The sequence below is a fragment of the Papaver somniferum genome, unplaced genomic scaffold (genome assembly GCF_003573695.1).
Source record: "Papaver somniferum cultivar HN1 unplaced genomic scaffold, ASM357369v1 unplaced-scaffold_137, whole genome shotgun sequence".
Lineage (NCBI taxonomy): Eukaryota > Viridiplantae > Streptophyta > Magnoliopsida > Ranunculales > Papaveraceae > Papaver > Papaver somniferum.
The window spans coordinates 4,369,478-4,390,801 of record NW_020622934.1 but is presented as its reverse complement, the minus strand read 5'-3'; the positions used below and the strand labels follow the sequence as shown (position 1 = coordinate 4,390,801).

At 34.5% G+C, this 21,324-nt stretch overlaps 1 protein-coding gene and 1 long non-coding RNA gene across 2 annotated transcripts; both read left to right on the top strand.

The window, feature by feature from the left end:
• The first annotated feature begins 281 nt into the window (after nucleotides 1-281).
• Nucleotides 282-1,012, top strand: LOC113334527. The gene is made up of 2 exons (XM_026580764.1): nucleotides 282-302; nucleotides 428-1,012. The coding sequence occupies exons 1-2, from the start codon at nucleotides 282-284 to the stop codon at nucleotides 1,010-1,012; spliced, it is 606 nt and encodes a 201-aa protein (XP_026436549.1).
• A 5,395-nt stretch (nucleotides 1,013-6,407) lies between these two features.
• LOC113334520 lies at nucleotides 6,408-7,900 on the top strand. The gene is made up of 2 exons (XR_003352857.1): nucleotides 6,408-7,098; nucleotides 7,706-7,900. It is a non-coding gene; the product is annotated as an uncharacterized LOC113334520 (long non-coding RNA).
• The last annotated feature ends 13,424 nt before the right edge of the window (nucleotides 7,901-21,324 follow it).

The window sequence follows — 21,324 nt, the reverse complement described above, 5'->3', positions numbered from 1 at the left end:
ATCATAATTCTGAAATGGATAGTTTTAGTAATGGAGAAACTTTTAAGAAAATTCCTTCGATTCAGTTACCAGATGATTTGTTTGAAAAAAGTTTAGATCCTTGAAAGTTTTCTCTTATTGGAAGACTTGATTTACAGAAGATTAAATCTGTTGATGCTTCAGTTATTTTAAGAAGTCAATGGAAGGTAGTGGGATATTGTAAACTTATTCCTCTTGGAAGGGTTTTTTTTTGCAATTAAGCTTGATAATGATCAGGATAAACAATATATCAAATCTCAGAGATGGGAGATCAGATTTTACAGGTTAGAAACTGGGTTTACAACTTCAGGCCAGCAAGTCAAAGAACCTCTAAGGCAATTGTATGGGTTAGGTTTCCTGGCTTGGGATTGGAATTCTGGAACGAAAAAATTTGTTTACAATATGTAAGGAAATTGGAACTCCACTCAAGATTGATAATGCTACAGCTAGATGTGAGGTCGGATATTATGCTAATGTTTTGGTTGAGGTTGATTTTTCTCAGCATACTCCTAGTAAAGTGTGGATTGGAACCAAATATGAAGGCTTCTTTCAGGATGTGATGATTCCAAATTGTCCAAAATTTTGTTCATCATGTAAGATTGTTGGACATTTGAACTCTGAATGCAAATTTAAGAAAAATACAGAACAAGAAAAACCAGTGGAAAGTATTCCTAAAAATGATCATAGAAGGGAGACACAAGTACCTTTTGATATTTATAATCCTGTCATACCTGAAGATTCGGTAGTAGATTCAATTAAAGATGTTATTCAAACCAATTCTTCAAATGTGGAAACTATATCACAAGGCAGCAAATTCAATGCTCTAAAAAATGTACCTCAAGAAGAGATTCTTGAAGAGGTAATTATGGAAACTCCTAAGATTGTGAAAGTAGTTGAAGCAAATACCTTGAATAGTAGTACTGTCAAATTTATTAATGGCACAAATGGTAAAGTGAAGAGGTTCCAATACAAGTTACTTCTTGGGATAAAGTAGTTGAGAATGAAATGGTTACATCTACTTCAACTAGTACCTATGCTTCTGTTAAAGCTCATAAAAGTCTTAATGCTCATCCAAAGGTAAGTGGTCAGATTCCACAAAACAATAAGTATAGTTTTAGAAGACAACCTGGTAAAGGGGGAACTAAGGATCCCCATCTTAAACAATGAAGATAATTTTTTGGAATATCAGGGGCCTAAGAAGAATATGGGCCCAGTATAAACTTTGGTCTTTAATCAATCAATTTAGTCCTTCTTTAGTTTGGGTTGTTGAGCATAAAGTTGTTTGTAGTTCTTCTTTCTGTAGTAAATTGAATCTTCCTGGTATGGAAAAAATGGTCATTCATAATTCTAGTCCTGGTATGAAAGGAAATATTTGGTTATTCTGGAACAAAAGTATACAATAGCCTAAAGTTATTTCAGTTTCTAGTCAGATGTTAACTGTAAGTGTTGGTGATGTGTTAGTGTCTGGTGTTCATGCACATGTCAAAGTTATTCAGAGAAGGTTTTTGTGGTCAGAAATGAAGATTATAAGTGATCTAAATAAACCATGGATTATTTTAGGTGATTTTAATGCAATACTTACTCAAGATGAGAAGGTGGGTGGTAGAGTACCTAACAAAAATTCAATGTTATAATTTAATGACTGTATAAATCAGTGTGAGTTATTGCAAGCTCCTAAAACTGGTTTACAATACTCATGGTCTAACTGTCAACATGGAAGCAGGAGAATTTTATGCAATTTAGACAGGGTTGTCTTTAATCAAAAATGGTTGCAGCTGTATAGTGATTGGGGGTATAAGGTTGGCATGAGAATAGTCTCTGATCATGCACCTTTGTTAGGAGGATGTGCTAATATTCCAAATCCAAAAAACACTCTAAGGAAATTTAAAAAAATATGGCTCAGTCATCCAGAATTTATGCAAGTTGTATCAAATTGTTGGTCTCAAAATGTGGTGGGGATCCTTCTTTTCAGTTTTTACACAAGTTGAAGGAGTTAAAAAAAATTCTCAATACATGGAACTGGGAAGTCTTTTGTGATGTTCAAGTAAAGATTAATGAAGCTGCAGATAAAGTAAATTTGGCAACTCAAATTTCAGATGCTAATCCATTTGATAAGGATAAGCTTGCTAATTTAGTTCAAGCTCAAAATGAACATGCTAGTAAAGAACTTCAAGCTAATACTCTGATGAGGCAAAAAGCTAGAGTCAAGTGGATAAAAGAAGGTTCAGCTAATACCAATTTTTTTCATACTAAAATGAAAATAAGAAATGCCGAAAACATGATTAGTGAGCTTGAAGACAATGAGGGTAATGTAATTGCAGATCAAGACAAAATAGCTAAAAAGAAGTTTGAGGTTCAGCCTGTGAGTGAAGCAAAGAATTTGCTGGATGTTATACCAAAAATCATTACTGAACAAGATCAGCAAACATTAGATATACTTCCAGAAGAGGAGGAGATTAAAGCTGCCATATTTGATATGGATCTAGAGAGTGATCCTGGTCCTGATGGTTTCTATGGTATCTTTTTTAGAAGTTGTTGAGACATTATCAAAAATAACTTGGTAGCAACTATCAAATTCTGTTGGAGGAGAAGATTTATACCAAAAGGGATGAACTCAAGTTTCTTATTCTTGCTGCCTAAGACTCAAGGAGCTAAAACTGCTAATCTATTTAGGCCAATTGGATTAAGTAATGTGATTTTCAAGATCTTTACTAAAATAATCACCAAAAAAATGAGTGGGCTTATGGAAAAGTTAATATCTCCTCAGCGAGCAGCTTATATCAAAGGAAGAAACATACATGAGCAAGTTTTACTTGCTTCTGAGCTGGTCAATGAGATGAAATTCAAAAGAAGGGAGGCAATGTAGGAATCAAGCTTGATATTTCTCAGGCCCATGACTCAGTAAGTTGGGATTTTCTTACTAAAGTTCTTTTGAAATATGGTTTTTTTGAATCTTGGTGTGAGTGGTTAATCATTATTTTCAAATCATCAAGGATTTCTGTGTTAGTTAATGGAGGCCCATGTGGATTTTTTTCTGTGGGGAGAGGCTTGAGACAGGGTGATCCACTCTCTCCAATTCTCTTTGTTCTGATGGAGGATGTTTTAAGCAGAAACATTTCAGCTTTGGTGGAAAGAGGTGAGATGCAACCAATGGTTATGAAGAATGGAATACATCCTACTCATCTGTTTTTTTGCAGATGATGTATTCATACTCTGTAATGGAGGTAAGAAGAGTCTTAAGAATCTGTTTAAACTACTAGATGAATATCAAGTTGTTTCTGGTCAGATCATTAACAAAAACAAAAGTAAGTTATTTGTGGATGGTACTTCACACATAAGAAGACAATTGATTAGTAACATGTTACACATGGAAGTAACAAAATTCCCTGATAAATATTTGGGGGTATATCTTGCTCTAGGAAAAGTTACATCTGCAATGGTTTGGCATATAGTTGAAGTGCTTCAAAGCAAATTGGCAGCATGGAAAGGTAACTTACTATCTTTTCATGATAGATTGGTGCTAGTTAAATCTGTTCTTAGTAGCTTATCTATCTATAACATGTCAGTTTATAGATGACCTTCCTCTATGATTAAGATATGTGAAAAAATTATAAGGAATTTCTTGTGGACTGGAGATGGAGATATAAGAAAATTCAAAACTCTTTCATGGAAAAAAGTTTGTACCCTTTATGAGGAAGGTGGTCTAGGTATTAAAAGACTCAAAGTTGTCAACCAATCATTGTTAATGAAGCTCATGTGGAGAATTTTAAATTAAGATGAAGAATGGTCATTTTTTTTATCTGCAAAATTTCAAGATAGATATGGCTAATGGACTTCAAATTGGAGACAATCCACAATTTAGAAAGGACTGAAATGGGCATGGAATGCTTTAAAAGATGATATCAGATGGAAAGTTGGGGATGGCTCACACATTTCAGTTTGGTTTGATATTTGGTTGGGGGAAAATCCATTGATAAATGACATTGGTTATATAGATTATGTCAAGCTAAATATTGGTCTGAAAGTGAATGCACTTTTATCTGAAGGTCAGTGGAACATTCCAGTTGAACTGCAACCATTTATCTCCAATCATATTTTGCCTGCAGTTCATGGTGGTGGTGAGATAAGATTATGGAATGCTGATAAAAATGGTACCTTCTCAACTCATTCTGCAGTTGAAAGAATAAGATATCATGAAGCAGTTTTATCATGGACAAAATATGTTTGGCAGCATTTTATCCATCCTAGTATTGCCAACAATGTATGGAAGTTGCAACAAGAAGTCTATGTAGATGATACTATTATGGTGAATAGGGGTTTTGAAATAGTTTCAATCTGCTGCATTTGTTGTGCAGATCAAGATAATATGAATCATACTCTCTGAGAGTGTGAGTTCAGTGTTGCAGTTTGGGATTGGTTGACTATGGTTTTTGGATTTTTAAGGCCTCAATCATTTGCAGAAGTTTGTCAGCTGGCCAAACAGAAAAGTAAAATGGTTAAACATATGTGGATGACAGTTGCTTGTGCTACTTTGAAAGAGCTGTGGTTTCAGAGAAATGCCAAGATTTTTGGTGAAATTAAGCCTAATCTTAATACATTTAAAAGCAGGATCATTCAGCAAGTTCATGAGGGTAGTTACATAATGACAGTAAGCAGATCTGGACTCACATATGAGAGCCAAATCATGTTTTTTCTTCAAAATTTAACATTCTGTTAGCTTTATATTTCTAGAGTCTGTAATTTCTGTTTTGCTTATATGTAATTACATTGAGTCATTCCTGTTTTAGTCTTGTGACTTTGTTTTTCAATTAATAAAAAATGTGATTCAGCAAAAAAAAAGAAAAAAAAAACTTCTGAGGGTAGTTGTAATCTGCAGTGTATCATCATTTTTTGGGTTGTAAAACAGAGCATCCATTATACTATGGACTGACTTGTTTATAGTATTATAACTATTGATGAACTTAATTATATTATTTGCCGTTATTGCACTATTTTGTCTTTCCTGTTTGAAAACTACCTTACACCTCGTTTTCCAGATGAAACAAGCCACGGTACTACATAAGACTTGCCAATCAATATCATAATCACCTCTTTGAGGGTTAGCAAAACAATCAACAAGCCAATCATGGAAAGAGGCGGTACCATTTTTAATGAAATCCATATCATAATTAAAGTGCATCCATACCTGAGAGACGTAATTGCATTGCAAAAACAGATGGGTAAGGGTTTCTTGGTTCTCATTACAAAGTTTGCACGTAGTTTCTATACCTGGGATAACTACCGCCACTCGCATACTATTTGGGAGTATGGAATGAGCTACCTTCCAGATGAAGTTCTTAATAGCAGGAGTAGTCTCCACACTCCATATCATATTCCATTTTTTTCAACAGTACCACCTGTGTTTATGTGATTATAAAGAGATTTAACTGAAAACGTACCTTTCTCATTTAGGGTCCATGTTGGAATGTCCAGCTTGTCATCCATAGGTATAACTATTGTTTTAATCTTTTCTATTGTTTGTTCATCAAAACACTTGGACAGTTTCATTAAGTCCCAGGTTTTATGATTAGTCATCAGATCACTAACTTTTTTTATGCCTTTATTGTCCATGACAGGTCTCTGCATAGGAATTTTAGTATTTGGGATCCATAAATCATCCCAAATATCAATTTTCTTACCATTTCCTACTTCCCAATAACAACATTTCTTGAATTGGTCTATACCATTTAAAAGTTCTTTCCAAATCCAACTGTCCTTTCTCTTTGGTTTACTATCTATATGAAGGATATCACAGTTAGGGTAATACTTCTCTTTTAAGATAGTAGCACACAAACATTTGGGGTTTTGTTTCAAATTCCATCCCATCTTAGCTATCATAGCAAGGTTAAACTTTCTAATATTTTTTATACCTAATCCCTCTTCCTCAAGAGTTTTACAGATAGAATTCTAATTTTTTAAACACACTCTTTTTTTTCCATTTTCGTTTAAACCCTTTACATTTTTTCCTCACCATTAATCTCTCTTAAATTTTGTTATTTTATTACAAATTTTAATCAGAATTTTAAAACAGTTCATTTGATAAACATACAAAGAAATACTGACATTTTTTTATCATAATAGTTTTTCCGGCATTATTTAAATTACCACTGTTCCATCCTATTAGTCTAGTTCTCATTTTATCAACTAGAGGTTTGACATTTTTTTATCATAATAGTTTTTCCGGCATTATTTAAATTACCACTGTTCCATCCTATTAGTCTAGTTGTCATTTTATCAACTAGAGGTTCAAAGCATTCTACCTTCCGTGTGTGATTTGCTTGCTGCCTTCCGCGTGCGGATATCCCTAGGTCGTGTTTTGCTTGCTGCCTTCCGCGTGTAATTTGCACCACATTTTTTTTTACTGTAAGCACCGCGTGGCGAACTCTTCAGTTTCTTCTTATCTCATTTCTCTTTCTGTCTCTGAAAAGTAAAATGGAAAAAAAAACACAACTTGATCTGGATGATCGAGTGTGTAATTTAGAATGTGATTTAGTCTTAGTTGTTGGTTAAGAAGCTATACAATTCGTTGATTAAAGACAAGAAGAACATTATTGAGAAGAAGTTCTCTCTCTCAACTAATAAGCTTAATGGATTTGATTTTGTTTTGGTGTGTTGAAGCTATGGGTTTGTCTGCTTTGAAAAACAGATTTGTAAAATGAATTGATTTTGTAATTTGGGTCTTTCTTTATTTTAATTTTGTTTTGTACTATTTGTTTTACTTTTTAAAATATGATTGTCATGGTAGTTTTTGTTCAGATTTAGCTAATGTTGATAAGGGTTGAAAAACAATTTCAAAGCCCAAGTCTTGCCATTGATAAGGATACTTTTGTTTTAAGTATGAATGTTCGATCTATTTTCTAATTCGATCATGATATGGGTGTCTTGATTTCTGATTCTAAGAAATGGGTTTTGTGATTTTGATTATTGGTTTAATGAATATGATGAGATGAATAATGAGAGAAGAAAATGATGATTCAACTCGTCTATTGGGCGGCTCAAATTCCTTGACTGTATTGAATCGGCACTGACTCACCCGTCCAGGTATGTAATTCGTCATCTTCTTCATATATGAGTTTGCTATGTTTTTTTGCAGGAAAGAAGCAACTTTTTGAACTGTGAATGTTGTTGAAATCAACTCAATCAAGGGATTAAATCATTGAATGGGAGACCCATATTGATATTTTTAAATGAGATTGAAGTATATTGTTGTCATTTACTATTTTAGATTAATTTTTTAAATTTGATTTTTTTTTCCTTTTTGTGATTTGAACGAAAATGATGATGAAATTGATCGATTATGATCGAATCAATGTATTTTTTATTGTACTTTGAACATGAAATTTGTTTGTTTGCTTGTAATTATTGGAAATTTGATAACAATTTGTTTCATTACCGAAAGATTAGTCTTAATTTTGTGAAATTGTGCTTTCCAGAAAACTAATTTCAGTTTCTGTACAAACATTGTGACGGACAATTGCATTCTAAATGACCATATAGAAGGCCTCCTAAAGTCGGCCGAAAACCCATCGATAGATCCAATCTACGCAAAGAAAAAAAAAACCATCAAATCAAATCCCCAATTGTATCATTTCCGTCGTGTTGTGATAATACACAAATTGCTTGACCGTGATTGTTTTGGTGATTGCAGTGCTAGTGCCGGAGAGATGGGGCATGGATACAGAGCCGTGGTGGTGGTGGTGGTGGTGAAGGCTCGGATAAGGAAGAGAAAGATAAACTCTTTCCGGTATATGGAGAAACTGGAGGGTACAATAGTAAATTTGTTTAATAATTACATTTTATATAATCTTTTTATAATAACTAAACAGAGGTTAAGAAGTTAAAACTTAACGTAGTCTATGCAGGTCGACGTCCAGTCCAGGTACCAAGCCCTAACAAGCCTTAACATTGGATAAATGTTAGACCAAAATCTAGTGTTGGACAAAACCCAAGTACCAAAGCCTAATTATCTCACGAAATCTGAGACGAAGAGAATTTTGTGATTTTTATCTATCTTGCCTGAAAGAGATTAGGAGAACCTCAATACCATAAAAACAAGATCAGGATACACGAATTATAAGGGTAAATATAGTCGGACCCGGCTTCACGATCCATAAAGCGAGATCTTTTAGTCGAATTATAAAGGTAAATATAGTCGGACCCGGCTTCACGATCCATAAAGCGAAGTCTTTTAGTCTTAGACCTAATTATGTCTCAGAGGAAACCCAGATCAATAAAGGACGACTCTAACAATCAACCAGGACACAAAGTGTCAGGGTCTGAATTTTCCAGCATCTCTATTTATAGTTTTTCAAGACCGAGGGTTGCTTAGAATTCAGGCTAAGATAACTTGGGAATCTAGCAAACACTTTTAGCCTTGAAAATAAAATAGACGAATATACACTATGGTCCGGTTACGGAACCGTGTATAATGATTGTTCGGTTTGGTAAACATGCCATGTGGACAATAAGAAATTTATTGTTCATTACAACACTGAAGAATTTAATCATGATGGACACACATAAATGTTTAAATGATCAATGAAGTTTTAGAAGTGTTCAAGAGAGTTGTAGCTATACTAAACATATTTAAAAAATAAGTCTTTGAACATCTGCTAAATTATACTGGGACCGTTGGTTAAATGCTGTAAGGATTTTTCATGAGTCACGGTGCTATGGTTCGTGAACGGGGTTCACCAACCGTACAAGATTCCAGAATGCAGATGGCTACGGTTTGTGAACCGGGTTCGCCAACTACTAGACTTTTAATACCAACACAAAAATTTAGTTCACCACGGTACAAAAATTTAGTTCACCACGGTTCGTGAACTATCCCCAACTGAACTTACGGTTTACGAGCTGGTTCGTCATCCTTCCCTGTATTTCTGAAATTCGGATATTTATGGTTTGCGAACTGGTTCTCCAACCTACCCTGAGGAAAATATCAGAAGTTCATGAATTTCTTTCTTATGATGTTTGAAACGTTCTCAAATAATAAAATAACTTATATGGGGTATTTGGGATATTTTCAATCGATCCACAAATAAATTCTCAAACAATAAATTATTTCGACTAATATTTTTAAGGATCGTTGAACATCTTTGTTATAATCATATTTCTATATTTTTAACAAGACAAGCTTGACTCGAAATTTCTTCTTTATAAATCTACCAGAAATCATACGACATAGTGTCAACAGATACAATGGTAGATAGTGAGTAAAATAGAATAGTTTCAATATTCACATACCTGATACAGAATGTAAGGACCCGCAAGCACGTCAACACTATTAGACCGTTCAAGAGACGATTTAGCCGCTAATTACTCGAATTCTTAAATATGAACTTTGATTAATAGAAATTAGTCCAACCATATTATGGAGATGAGACTAGTACCATTGGACAAATCTCGAAAAGTTACCCGAGATGGACTACTTGAACGCGTCGTTCATAGGGATGGCAATTCACCCCACCCAAACACATCCCCGTGGGTTCCCTTCTCTATTGGTTAGGGTTTTCCCCGCATACACGGGGATGAGATTGGGTACGGGTAATCCCCGAACTTAGTTATGTGGGGATGGGGTGGGGATGGGATTTAAGGTCCCCATCCCATACCCGCCCAGTACATTTTATATATAGGACTTGGTATTTTATTAAAAAGTATTATCATAGATTTTCTTTATTATTTCGTTCAATGTTCATAGAAATTTACAACGATACGATCCACGTAAAATATTTCTGTAACTCATTCATACAAATTATACTATAGATGATTGATCTTGCAATGTTAACTAATTTTTTTAGTCCACCTACATAATCAATTTTATTGGATTATAAACAAGATTGAGAAGAAAGAAAAAACTTTGTACTTCATAGTTTTATTGTCGATAAAATTTTTTTTATTTTTTTTTGCACTTTTGGCTTCAATGTTGATATGCTTGACATCAATTTGTTAGATTGTGACATAGTTTTTTCGTAAATCATGGGTAACCCATGGGAAACCCGTCCCATGCGGGTATTTTCCATACCCGTCCCCACTCCAGTTCTTATGGTAACGGGTAGGGGATGGGTTTTGGTTTTTTGAACGGGGTAGGGGATGGGATTCAAGGTCCCTGTCCCATTGCATTGTCATCCCTAGTCGTTCGGATACCGGATGAAGAAGAAAACATCAAATTTATTTGCAGCGTAAAATAATAATTTGTCTTATAATGCTATTATGGCATCCGAAGCTTCTTTTCAGGGTGCCTTTATTCCGCCCATATCCTTTTCATCGGGTGCTTAAGTAATTTCATTTGGTTTTATCCTAAACCCAATGGAGGATTTCATTTTCATTTCTTTTATTTTTCTTTCTTATTTCTTCTTCTCTTTTCCGCTCTCTATTTGTTCTTCTGCTGAGTTTCCGTAGGATTTGTGTGAGAAATCATCGAATAAATTAGTAGAGGAAGAGGTATAGACGATGAAGGGGATGAGGTAATTTCAAATCAAGAAGGAAAAAAATTAGGGATCGAGGAAATAAATCAGAGAGAATCAAAATAGGATTTTGAATTTGATTTTGAGCGCGTGTGGAAATTGATAGGTTATTGGGTTGTTATTGGATGAAGGACAAAAGGGTTATTGTTGAATCGAAGTTCTGAAGTCGTTTTGATGATAAATTGAAGAATCTAGAAATTGTAAGAAAAGTCAGGGAAGATGAAATTGAGGATCTAGAAGATTTATTGGAGGTGGGTTTGACGTGAATTAGAGTATATGGTTGAAGAACAACTCGAAGATTGATGGATCGGGTTTTGAGATTTAGGTTTTGAAGTTGTTGATGAACTTAAGATGGATGATATGTAATTGTTGGAGTTGTTATAGGTGTTGATGAAAAATTGAAACAGGTAAATCAAATTAGGGTTGGAGTCCAAAGAGAAGAATAACGAAAGATTGAGACTAGGGTTGTGGAGTAATCTAAGAGTAAGACCATTCTGAGGTAATTGATCTTTTCTTGTTAACTTTATAAAGTTGTTCTTTTTGGTCGTTGAAAGTGTCTTAATTGAAACTAAGATTTGAATTGAATATGGAATAGAACTGTTGGAGTGGTTAGGTTTGTTATGAATATCAAGGAAATGGTATGTATTGCATCAACGCAAGAAATGGTCTGAGTTGGTATGAATTACAATTTTGGGAGTTGGTGGTGGATGAGTGTTAATGAAAATGATATTACGAATGAGTTAGTAATGGTGGTGGTGATATGAGCTAGATAAAAGTGAGAATTGTTATATTTACAGGTGCAAGTGAACTGAGATGGAAATAGTAATAAAACTGATCTTAGTTTAGATAAATAAGGTGTCGCGAGTTTGAATATGTGGATTTGATTACAATTGAGCCTATGAAGAAGTTACCAGTTTCTTGAGATGATGAATGAGTTTGTTAGAGCATGAGGTTAGTAATACTGACTTGAACCTGTTTCATTCCTAACGTATCTTTCAAGTCGTGCTATATTGAAAACATAACTGTGAAGCTGTATATATTGTACATATTGTATATTATTCTAGTTGGTATTAAATTTTGAATAGCCGCTTAATTATGAGAGTATCCAAAACTGGACTAGGTCTCGAGGTTTTTCTGCATTTGTTGTTTCCTCGTTAACAAAATCTTGCTGTGTCTTTTACTTTTATTTTCGCATTATAATTGTTTATTATAATAAAGTAAAATACACATATACGTTAACTCCGCATTACTTGATAATGATCCTATAGAGTTTGGTTATTACCGAACCTATTATCAAGTAACATACTTCGTTATTGTATTCTCTCGATCTTGTATTCATAGTCAATCACACAAGTTATCATGTTGTCGTATTGTCTCGATCTCGTATCCATAGACGATCACACGAAGTGTGAACCGAATTGTCGCATTCTCTCGACTCTGTTCATAGACGATCACGTTCGGTATAGGACTTATAGGTTGAAACAAAAAGATTGTGGTGTATTTTGGTACCCTCGTCTTTTCAATTGGTATCAGAGCAGGCAAACACGAAAAGATCTAACAATCTGTGTTTGGTGCCATCCAACCTATAAGAATTGAATCTAATGGATAATTCAGTTAACGTTATGCAAGATTGCGAATACTCAAAAGTTCAAGATGTTACTACTTCGTTAACTCATGATCCAGGAGTTTCGAAAATTAAGAGTGCATCTGAGTCCATCTCTAATGGAAAAGAAGATGCTGATAAAGAGTTGGTGAAACTCCTAAAGCCTATAAGATCTCTGTCTACAAGGATGTTAATATTAAAGACAAAATTTAATCTTCTTAAGCAAGAGATCAGAGAAAAGGACATTCAACTAAATATTCTAGCCAAAAATAATATGGATCTCATTGTCAAAGTAGAAGCTCTTGGTAAAACTCTTACTCAAGAACAAAAATTTCATCTTACGACTCTGACTAATGATTCTGTTATAATTCCTTCTGATAAGGAAACCAAAAGTCCTAGCTCGACTTTTACAGATTGTAACAACTAAGGCTGCACAAGAACCGGACCGGAACCGACAAAAAAGTACCGGAACCGGGAGAAGGTACATGGAACGGGAATGGAATATGAGAACCGGTGTTGACCAGTACAGGTACTCGGTTCTTTAGAAGTACCCGCCAGTATCGTCCTGAAAATACCGATTAACAACAACCATTGATTAAAAGTTTATAGATTAATCTTTAACCATCCATTCTAGGTTTGGTATAACAGTTTATAAGAAAGTTTCATAGTTACACTTCTTCTTTTTTCCTCTCAGACTCTCAACTGAAGTTCACGAGACCAACTCATCCATTCTCTTCATCATCACCACCACCTTCTTCTAAAGATAAATCAATTACTTCTAGTGCTTCTTCTTATTCAATCAACAAAAACAAGTCAGGGATTTTTGTTGCTGCTAATAATCAAGACAAGGATTTGAATAGGTTGTTGATGTTGATAGTCAGTAAGAAGAAATTGGTCTGAAAGTCGAGTTTGGGTGTTATTACATTTGACAAGAAGGGAAATATGGAAATGAATAATGGGTTTCAATTGATATTAAATTTAATTCATGTTGACTGCCATTGAAGATATGAAGAAGAGATGGAGATCTGAGATTGAACTGTTTGCAGATTTGAAATTAAACAAGGAGAAATTAAACAAATGGATTTCAAATCTGATAGGTCAGTAACAGAAATGAAAGAAATGTTGAAATCGAATCGAGAGGTGCTGCTGATGAAATCAAATCGAGAGAGATGGCAAAATGGTGAGTATTGGTTGATTTCAATTGGGTTTATGCCGAATTGAATTTTCTGTGAGTTATTGATTCATTGTATTTGTATGAGTTGTACAAGAAATTGGTAAAGTTAGGGTGGGTTTATGCCAAATCGAAGTTTCTGTGAGTCATTGATTCATTGTATATTTGTATGGGTTGTATTGGTAAAGTTAGGGTTCCTGTGAAGAACTTAGGAAGTTTTTTTCTTTTTGATTTGAAACTGTAATAGGTAAAAACCCTGTACCGCACTTGTACCGTACCGGTCTTACAAGTCCAGGTACCGGTCCTCAAAATGAGGTACCGATAAACACCAGGTACAGGGACCGGTTCCAACAGAAAACCGGACAGTACCGGCCCATGTGCAGCCTTAGTAATAACAAGACTTGTTTGATCACGTCTGAAACAGATCATGATGATGGTAGTTTGCCCAATTACATCAAGTCAGAAGAGAATGAAAAACCATCTTCTACAACTACCGATGATCAAACGAAATCTTGTCCAAAGGAAACTTTGAACCGATTTCGTGAGAAAGATCATAAAAGGAATACAACTTCCAGTCACTTGACATGAAACTTATACTTCTTCAAAATACTGTTGTAAAATTTTGGAAGAAGTTTCTTGTCATAAAAAACTGAAAGATCATTCCTCAGTAGAAACACAGAATACAACCCAACCCAATGAAATCAACTAAAAGAGTTGATGACCACTTCTGGAAAAAGGTTCCACCTCACTCATGTCGAAACAATATCTGTTTACATGAAGGTATAATTCACCTACTGAACGATTCCAGAAGAAAGAGAAGGAAATAATTTCTGTCAAAAGAAACAATCAGGGAAAATTTCTAATAATTATTTCAAATGATCAAGTTGATGTGTATAATAAGGAAATCCTTAGAATGAGAAAATCTTATGAAAATCTCATTAACAGGATTAAGAGAGATTTATTTATCTCTGGAAATTCTCGCATCAGTTCATTTTCTCCTCATGATCCAAATCTCATTGCGATTAAGAAAGCACTACACCATATTTCGCGTTAGTAACTTCTTATTTCAGTTACTAAATGGGGTTGTAACACAAATTAGCCGTTACAAAAGGGAGTGTAACAAATTTTCGTAATGGGCATATCTCCGTTACTAATCTGAGGTTGTAACGGCTTTCGTAACGGGAACTGCGCCGTTACCTAATGAAAATTAGTAACCATGGTCGGACCGTTACTAATTTTTTACTAGAGTTACAAATATATTGACTAAGTCAACGTTGACCGGCTCCTATTATCCTGGTAAAAATTTATACACTTCTTTGCCGTTACGAATTTTTTGTAACAAAAAAAAAGAAGAAGGCCAGTCTTCATTTACCTGGTCAAAATTAATTCCCACCCCTTTCATTTTACCCTGCAAGTACCCTATCCCATGGAACTGTTGTCATTCAATCTAATTCAAACATTCATTTTACAAACTTTAAACATTCATCCTTCATTCTCCATTCAAAAAAAGTCATTCTACTAGACATTCATTCCACAAAGAAAAAAGGGAAGCAAACATTGTTCAAATCATTATGTATGTTTATCAATTTGTTCAATGATACTTAGGTTCGACTGTCATATGATTCATGACTCCTATGTATAGGCAGATGACTCTTTTCTCATCTAAAAATCTAAGAATTCCAGCAGTACCAACAAGATTACCTGAATCCACTTGTTTCTTTATCTAATTCAATATCCACTTGTCCTCAACAATCCTGATAACTGCTTCGTCTGCAAGCAAGAAAATAATGGATTTATAAATAGAGTTTCGCAAACTCTCGCATACCATATTAACACAAGATAAAACATTTGAACTTAGCATGTTGGATTTCATAAGATAAGAAACAAGTAATACACAAGATTGAGTAATGATACAACTTAGTATCTCTATTGCAATAATTGAGAAACAATAATTAACTATCCTATCATTAGGTTCAAAACTCATCATAGTACAAATTGAATGTTTCTCATTAGTCTGAGCATTAGAATACTTGCAGGGGCCAACATTCCAGTCATTCATGCACTTCCTAATCAAAGTTATGCATTCTACAAGATTTGGTGTAACCTGATTAAAAAGCACAGAATTTCGGAACTTCCAAATCTGCCAACAGATGCGGCTATAGATTTCCTTATACTCTACCCAAGGGTTCTCAAACCACATTTTACCCAATTCAAAAAGTTATTTCCAGCCACAGGGGGAAAAGTTAAATCCATACAAAACCAGACAGCTTTAGTAAAGTCACAGTTGATAAAAAGATGAGCTGCGGTTTCAGTTTTCATGTTGTTACAAAGAATACAACTGGAATCAAAGTGACTAGTAAAACTACTAATTTTAGCTCGCAAAAAAAGAGCATCAGATGCCATTCATTCTACATTCAAACATTCATTCTTCATTCAAAAGAAGCAAACATTGTTAGAATTATTGTATATGTTAATCGATTTGTTCAATGATACTTAGGTTCTACCATTCATTACTCTTATGTCACAACAAAGACATGTTTGCGCACGATGTCAAGAAGATCACAAAAGAGACTTACCAGATGAAGGTTACCAACAGCATAATCCAGCAGAAATTTGATCATTAAGCGTTGTACCTCGCAAGAAAATGTAAACGTAGTCAACCATAAAAAAATCAAGTAATACTATATCCATAAATTTCAACTTCAAAATACAAGCAGAAACAGATCAAATAATTACCAGGGATTGATATTCCCCGGGTGGCTACTATTGCTTCAGCAAACCTTAACTGCACAACTACAAACACATATACACCAACAAAAACTACACTCATACACAAAGTAAAATTCATAAAAAGATATGTCAACATTCAAAGTCATTTTCAGTTAAAATTAGTACTTTCTTATGCACAGTTGCATAAGAATCTCCCTTAAGCACAACTGCATCAGAGTTTACCTATGCAAAACAGCATATGAATACATATTAGCGTGTTCAGCGTACGTGACCATTAACAAAAATAACAATCTTGAAAGACGACTATGCTCCTGCTTATACAAAACAACATATGAGTACATATCAGCGTGTTCAGCGTACATACAAAAGTGTGAACATTAGCAAAATAGCAATCTTGAAATTAGTGACATACTTATGTGGTAGGGGACATATAAGCATGAACAAATCGATTTAGTCATAACCCGACATTATAAATTAACAGAATCAGCTTCCTCCTATATGAAACAAAAGAGAAAGAACAAAAGAAAATCATCAGGATTTAGCTATTTTCAAATGGAGAGAACCTACAATACTCATTTTCAATGAAAACTGGTTCTAGGCTTCAGATTAATCAGGTAAACCATGAAGGTTAGAAGTTCAATAAAAATAAAATAAGACCATTGAGAACATTTGTTTCTGAGAATACATGGATACAAAAAATTAGTTAATGCCTAAGAGATTTACCTCCTCTTCAAGCTTTTGTTTTAATGCCTGGAGATGCTCTAACAATATTCCTTTTAAACTGCACAAAATAGTAAACCCGGAATAGCTTAATTGCTTGAACCTATCTAGATAAGCAGGATAATAAGAAGCCAAAAAAGTAAATACAACAAGGATAACCGAGATGGGGATGACTTAGATTCATTTGATTATCTTTCATGATTCATTGATCTTCATATTTGATCTAGAAGTGTTAGATGAATACGGTTAAGAAAAAAGTGCTCATATGGCTAACTTCGGTTAACTGTTATTGAGCCAAGTCAATATACACGTTTAGGTACGGTAACCCATATCTAAATGAAAGTATATCTCATTTGTGTGTAACAAGCTAAGATCATCTAACGGTGGAGATTGATTGCTTTATTTTTAAGCAGAATTAGCTTGTAAATCAGGTTTTCATCTAACGGTGAATATTGAATAAATTGTTACTAAGTTATCTTAGATTTTATTGAAAGCAACCCTGATTTGAAAGACTATATAAGGGAGAACTCTATCAACTGAAAAACCTAATCCCCACACTTATGTGTGTTCCTAGTTGCGTAATAGAGTCGATTCTCCTTTAACCTAGATTTTTCCAAAACCATTATAGGTTAACGACTTGAATACTTCATTGGGATTCGTAAATCCAGATCCAACTATTTTCTCTGTAGCTGCGTATTCTGATCTTACTTTTTCTATCGTATTGAGTTTTATATTCTCTAATATTTACTCTAGATTTATCTCTGATAGGTAAGATATAAAAAGTAATCACAACAGTTCTTCATCTCAAATTCTTGTGATTCTTCAATAACTTTTCATGTTGTTGGGTTATTATGAGGTGACTAATATTTCTAGGCTGCTCTTCAGGAGTATATTTTGTTCCTGTTCAACTTAATTTTATCAAAAGACAGAATAAAAACCGAATAAAGAATAAACATATCTGTGGGAGAAAGATTTGTTTGTAAGTCTTCGACTTCGGGTCGTAGCAACTCTTAGTTGTGGGTGAGATCAACTAAGGGAATCAAGTGCGCAGAATCCGGCGTGGTTCTAGAGGCGTATGAAACGCGAGTGTACCTTAATCGGTGTGAGACTTGGTTAGGGCTCAACTACATTCCAGTCCGAAGTTAACTTGTGGTAGGCTAGAGTCTGTAGCGGCTTAATACAGTGTGGTGTTCAAATTTGGACTAGGTCCCGGGGTTTTTCTGCATTTGTGGTTTCCTTGTTAACAAAATTTCTGGTGTCTGTGTTATTTCTTTTCCGCATTATATTTTTATATAATTAAAATATCACAGGTTGTGCGTAGTTCAATCAGTTGATAAATCCGACCTTGTTTGTTGGATAGAACTTGATTGACACTTGGGCATTGGTCTTTGGTATCGTCCAAGTTATTTGTCATATCAATCAGGCTCGCAGATTTCAATCTGTTTGATTTTCTTATTGTATTGAGAAAGAGATATAAACTATTTGATTTAATTCTTAATTGAATCTCGCTTTTAAGTTGGTGATCTCGGAATTAAGTTGGAGTTTAGTCCATACAGATTGCTGAATGAATTATTGGGTGTGGTTGTTATTCCCAAGGTAGTTAATATCGCGTATCGGTTTCGTATCGGCCGGGTCCTATACACCTACACAAAAGATAATATCGGTTTTTATCTGCGATACATCATTAGAACTAGAATTTCAAATATTTATAAAACCATAGTAAAAAGTAATAAAAATCATGCATATATCTCAAATTTCCAAAACACAAGGTGGTTTATTAGTCAGCATTATGGTTGTTGTCCCATTATGCCAGTAAATCTTTCTCATTATCCTTCACTTTTATCTTTTACATTTCCATATCTTGCAACCGAAATATGGTTTCCATCTTATATCCTACCATATAGTCATTGATTTTATATCATAAATATATTAGGACTTTTTACCTTCTCCAATTGACGTTATACTTGTTTGTAAAGACTACATGCATGTTGATGGAAAATTTATTCACTGAAAACGATATTATCGGTGTATAAGTAAAACCGATATATCGGTCCGTACCGGCCTGTATAACCAATAATATCATTCTGTTTTTGTATCAACGATGTTGAATACCTTGGTTATGCCCCCGCTTTTTCACTTGGTATCTCCGTACTGTTCCAATTGATACTTCTAAAAGTGTCTTTGCTATCAAAGAATTCAATGGGAATCATACATGTGGAGGTGGTTTTAAACTGAAGAATCCCCTTGTGACAAAGAAATTGGTGAAACATCTAATTAAGGATCAAATACAATCAAATCCGTCGATAAATTCTTTGGATATTATTGCTCAGGTGAAGAGTTACTACAGTATTAACATAAAATACCAACATGCTTATAAAGGGAAGGAAGCATCTCAGGCAGATATACATGTCAATGATGTAAAAAGTTATACAGATCTTGTTTGGTATGTCGAAGCAATAAAGGCTACCAATCCTGGCAGCTATGTTAAGTTTGAAGGTAATCATGAGACTAAACGGTTTGAGAGGCTTTTCATTTGTTTTGCTACTTGTATCGAAGGATATAAGTACCTTCGTCCTATGATTTATTGTGATGCAACATTTCTAACCTGGAGATTTAAGGGAACGTTGATGGCTGCTACTGGCGTAAATGGGAACCAAGGTAAAAAAAAATCTGTATAACTCACATTTTTGTTCATATTTGCTAAAGTGAACTAGTTCACATTTGTTAATGAACTTATTGTTTTCTTTTGCTTCTTTATAAACTAGTTCATAGTTCTTAATAAACCGAGTGTTTCATGTCATATTTCTAAATGAACTAATAGTTTTTCATTCTTTTTTGATTAGTTCATATTGCTAGTTCATAGTTCTCAATGAACTTACAGCTTTTGTTCTTTTCTTTTATTTGATTCAATAGGTTTTCTCCCTATGGCGTTCGCTTTTAGTTCCTTCAGAAGACATCGAAGGTTGGGAATGGTTTACGGAAAATTTACAGTATTGTGTCGACGATCATCCTATCACGTTCATTACTTACCGTCACGAAGAACTGAAGCAAGGTATTCCCAAGGTTTTTTCTAGTTCTCACCATAGGAACTACTTTTATCAATTGAAGAATAACCTCCCTATCAAGAAAGGACATGAGAAGTTTAAACAAGTTCAGGATTTGTTTCATAAATATGCGTACTGTTATAGTGTTGCTAAATATGAGTCTGCCCTGAATAAGATGTGTATTATTAGATGTGGGTGGGTTGCCAAGTATATCTGAGACATCGATCCCAAATACTGGGCAAATGCTTTCTTTGTAGGATCTAGGTATGGGACACATTCATCAAGCATTGCAAAATCTTTCAATAGTTGGATTCATCGTGAAAATAATTTGCCTCCAGATGCTCTTGTTGATGAGCTCAGTATAAAGATTATGTCACTAGTACAAACCTTCACATATGCCACGTTTTTTGGTTTACATCCTAGCCACGTTTTGGGTTATTTGCGTGGCTACTGGTCATCAACATAACTATAGCCACGTTTTGTGTTACCTTGTAGCCATAGTGCACCATTTCGTCATGGGTTTAATCATAAACCCATCAACTGTATCCATAGGGAATTATTTGGCCATAGTTTTCAGTCTAATCCCATCACATGTAGCCGTAGATGAGAATATGGCCACATTTAAGAATTATATATGTGTCAAATGTGTAGGATGGCAATAGACACAATTATCGACCCGTGACGAAAATATATTTATTTAGCCACTTTTTATTTATGTGTCCATAGTACATGTTTTTTTTTTTTAAATTTACATGTTAGACACGGACACATTTTTAAAAAAACATGACAAAGGATTAACATATCGTTCCTTTGACATATGACTTAGGTTACAACTCCGGTTTTAACCCCAAACGCACCAAATCCAATATGGCCTTTAATCCATCTTTTGTATTCCCATTGTGCAACAACGTTCCAACAAGACTTTGGCCCACATTCTTTTCAACGTGCATGAAGTCAATACAATGTTGGACATCATTATAACGCCAATATCTAAGTAGTCGATGTCATATATTGTACCTGCTCCAGTAAGTGGTTTCCCTACCTTCCTCTTCCTCAACTGAACAGTCGACTTCCTTTGATATTTTTCTGATGCGCTTCATCTTTCCACCTTTTCCAGGTGTAGCCTGCACGTCTTCCAATTGAGTATTCTTCCCCTTATTTCCCCATGGATTCTTTTCCAGGGTTTGTTTGAGGTTTTGGAGAATATTCCATGATACTTACCTATGAATGGTTAGATCCATCGTTCTAACGAAGTTTCCGAGTTATAGTAATCAACTCCCGCCAGGTTTCGAGCTCGAAGCCACTTTCTCGAAGTCGACAGAAAAGGGTTTGTTCGAGGTTTCAAGAATATTTCATGAAATATTACCTATGAATGGTTAGATTCATCGTTTAACGAAGTTTTCGTGTTATAGTAGTCAACTTCCAGCCAGGTTTCGAGATCGAGCCACTTTCTTTCCTGAAGTTGCCTGAAAATGGTTTGTTTAAGGTTTCGAGAATATTCCGATAGAATCGATACTGATCTTCTTGGTTTAT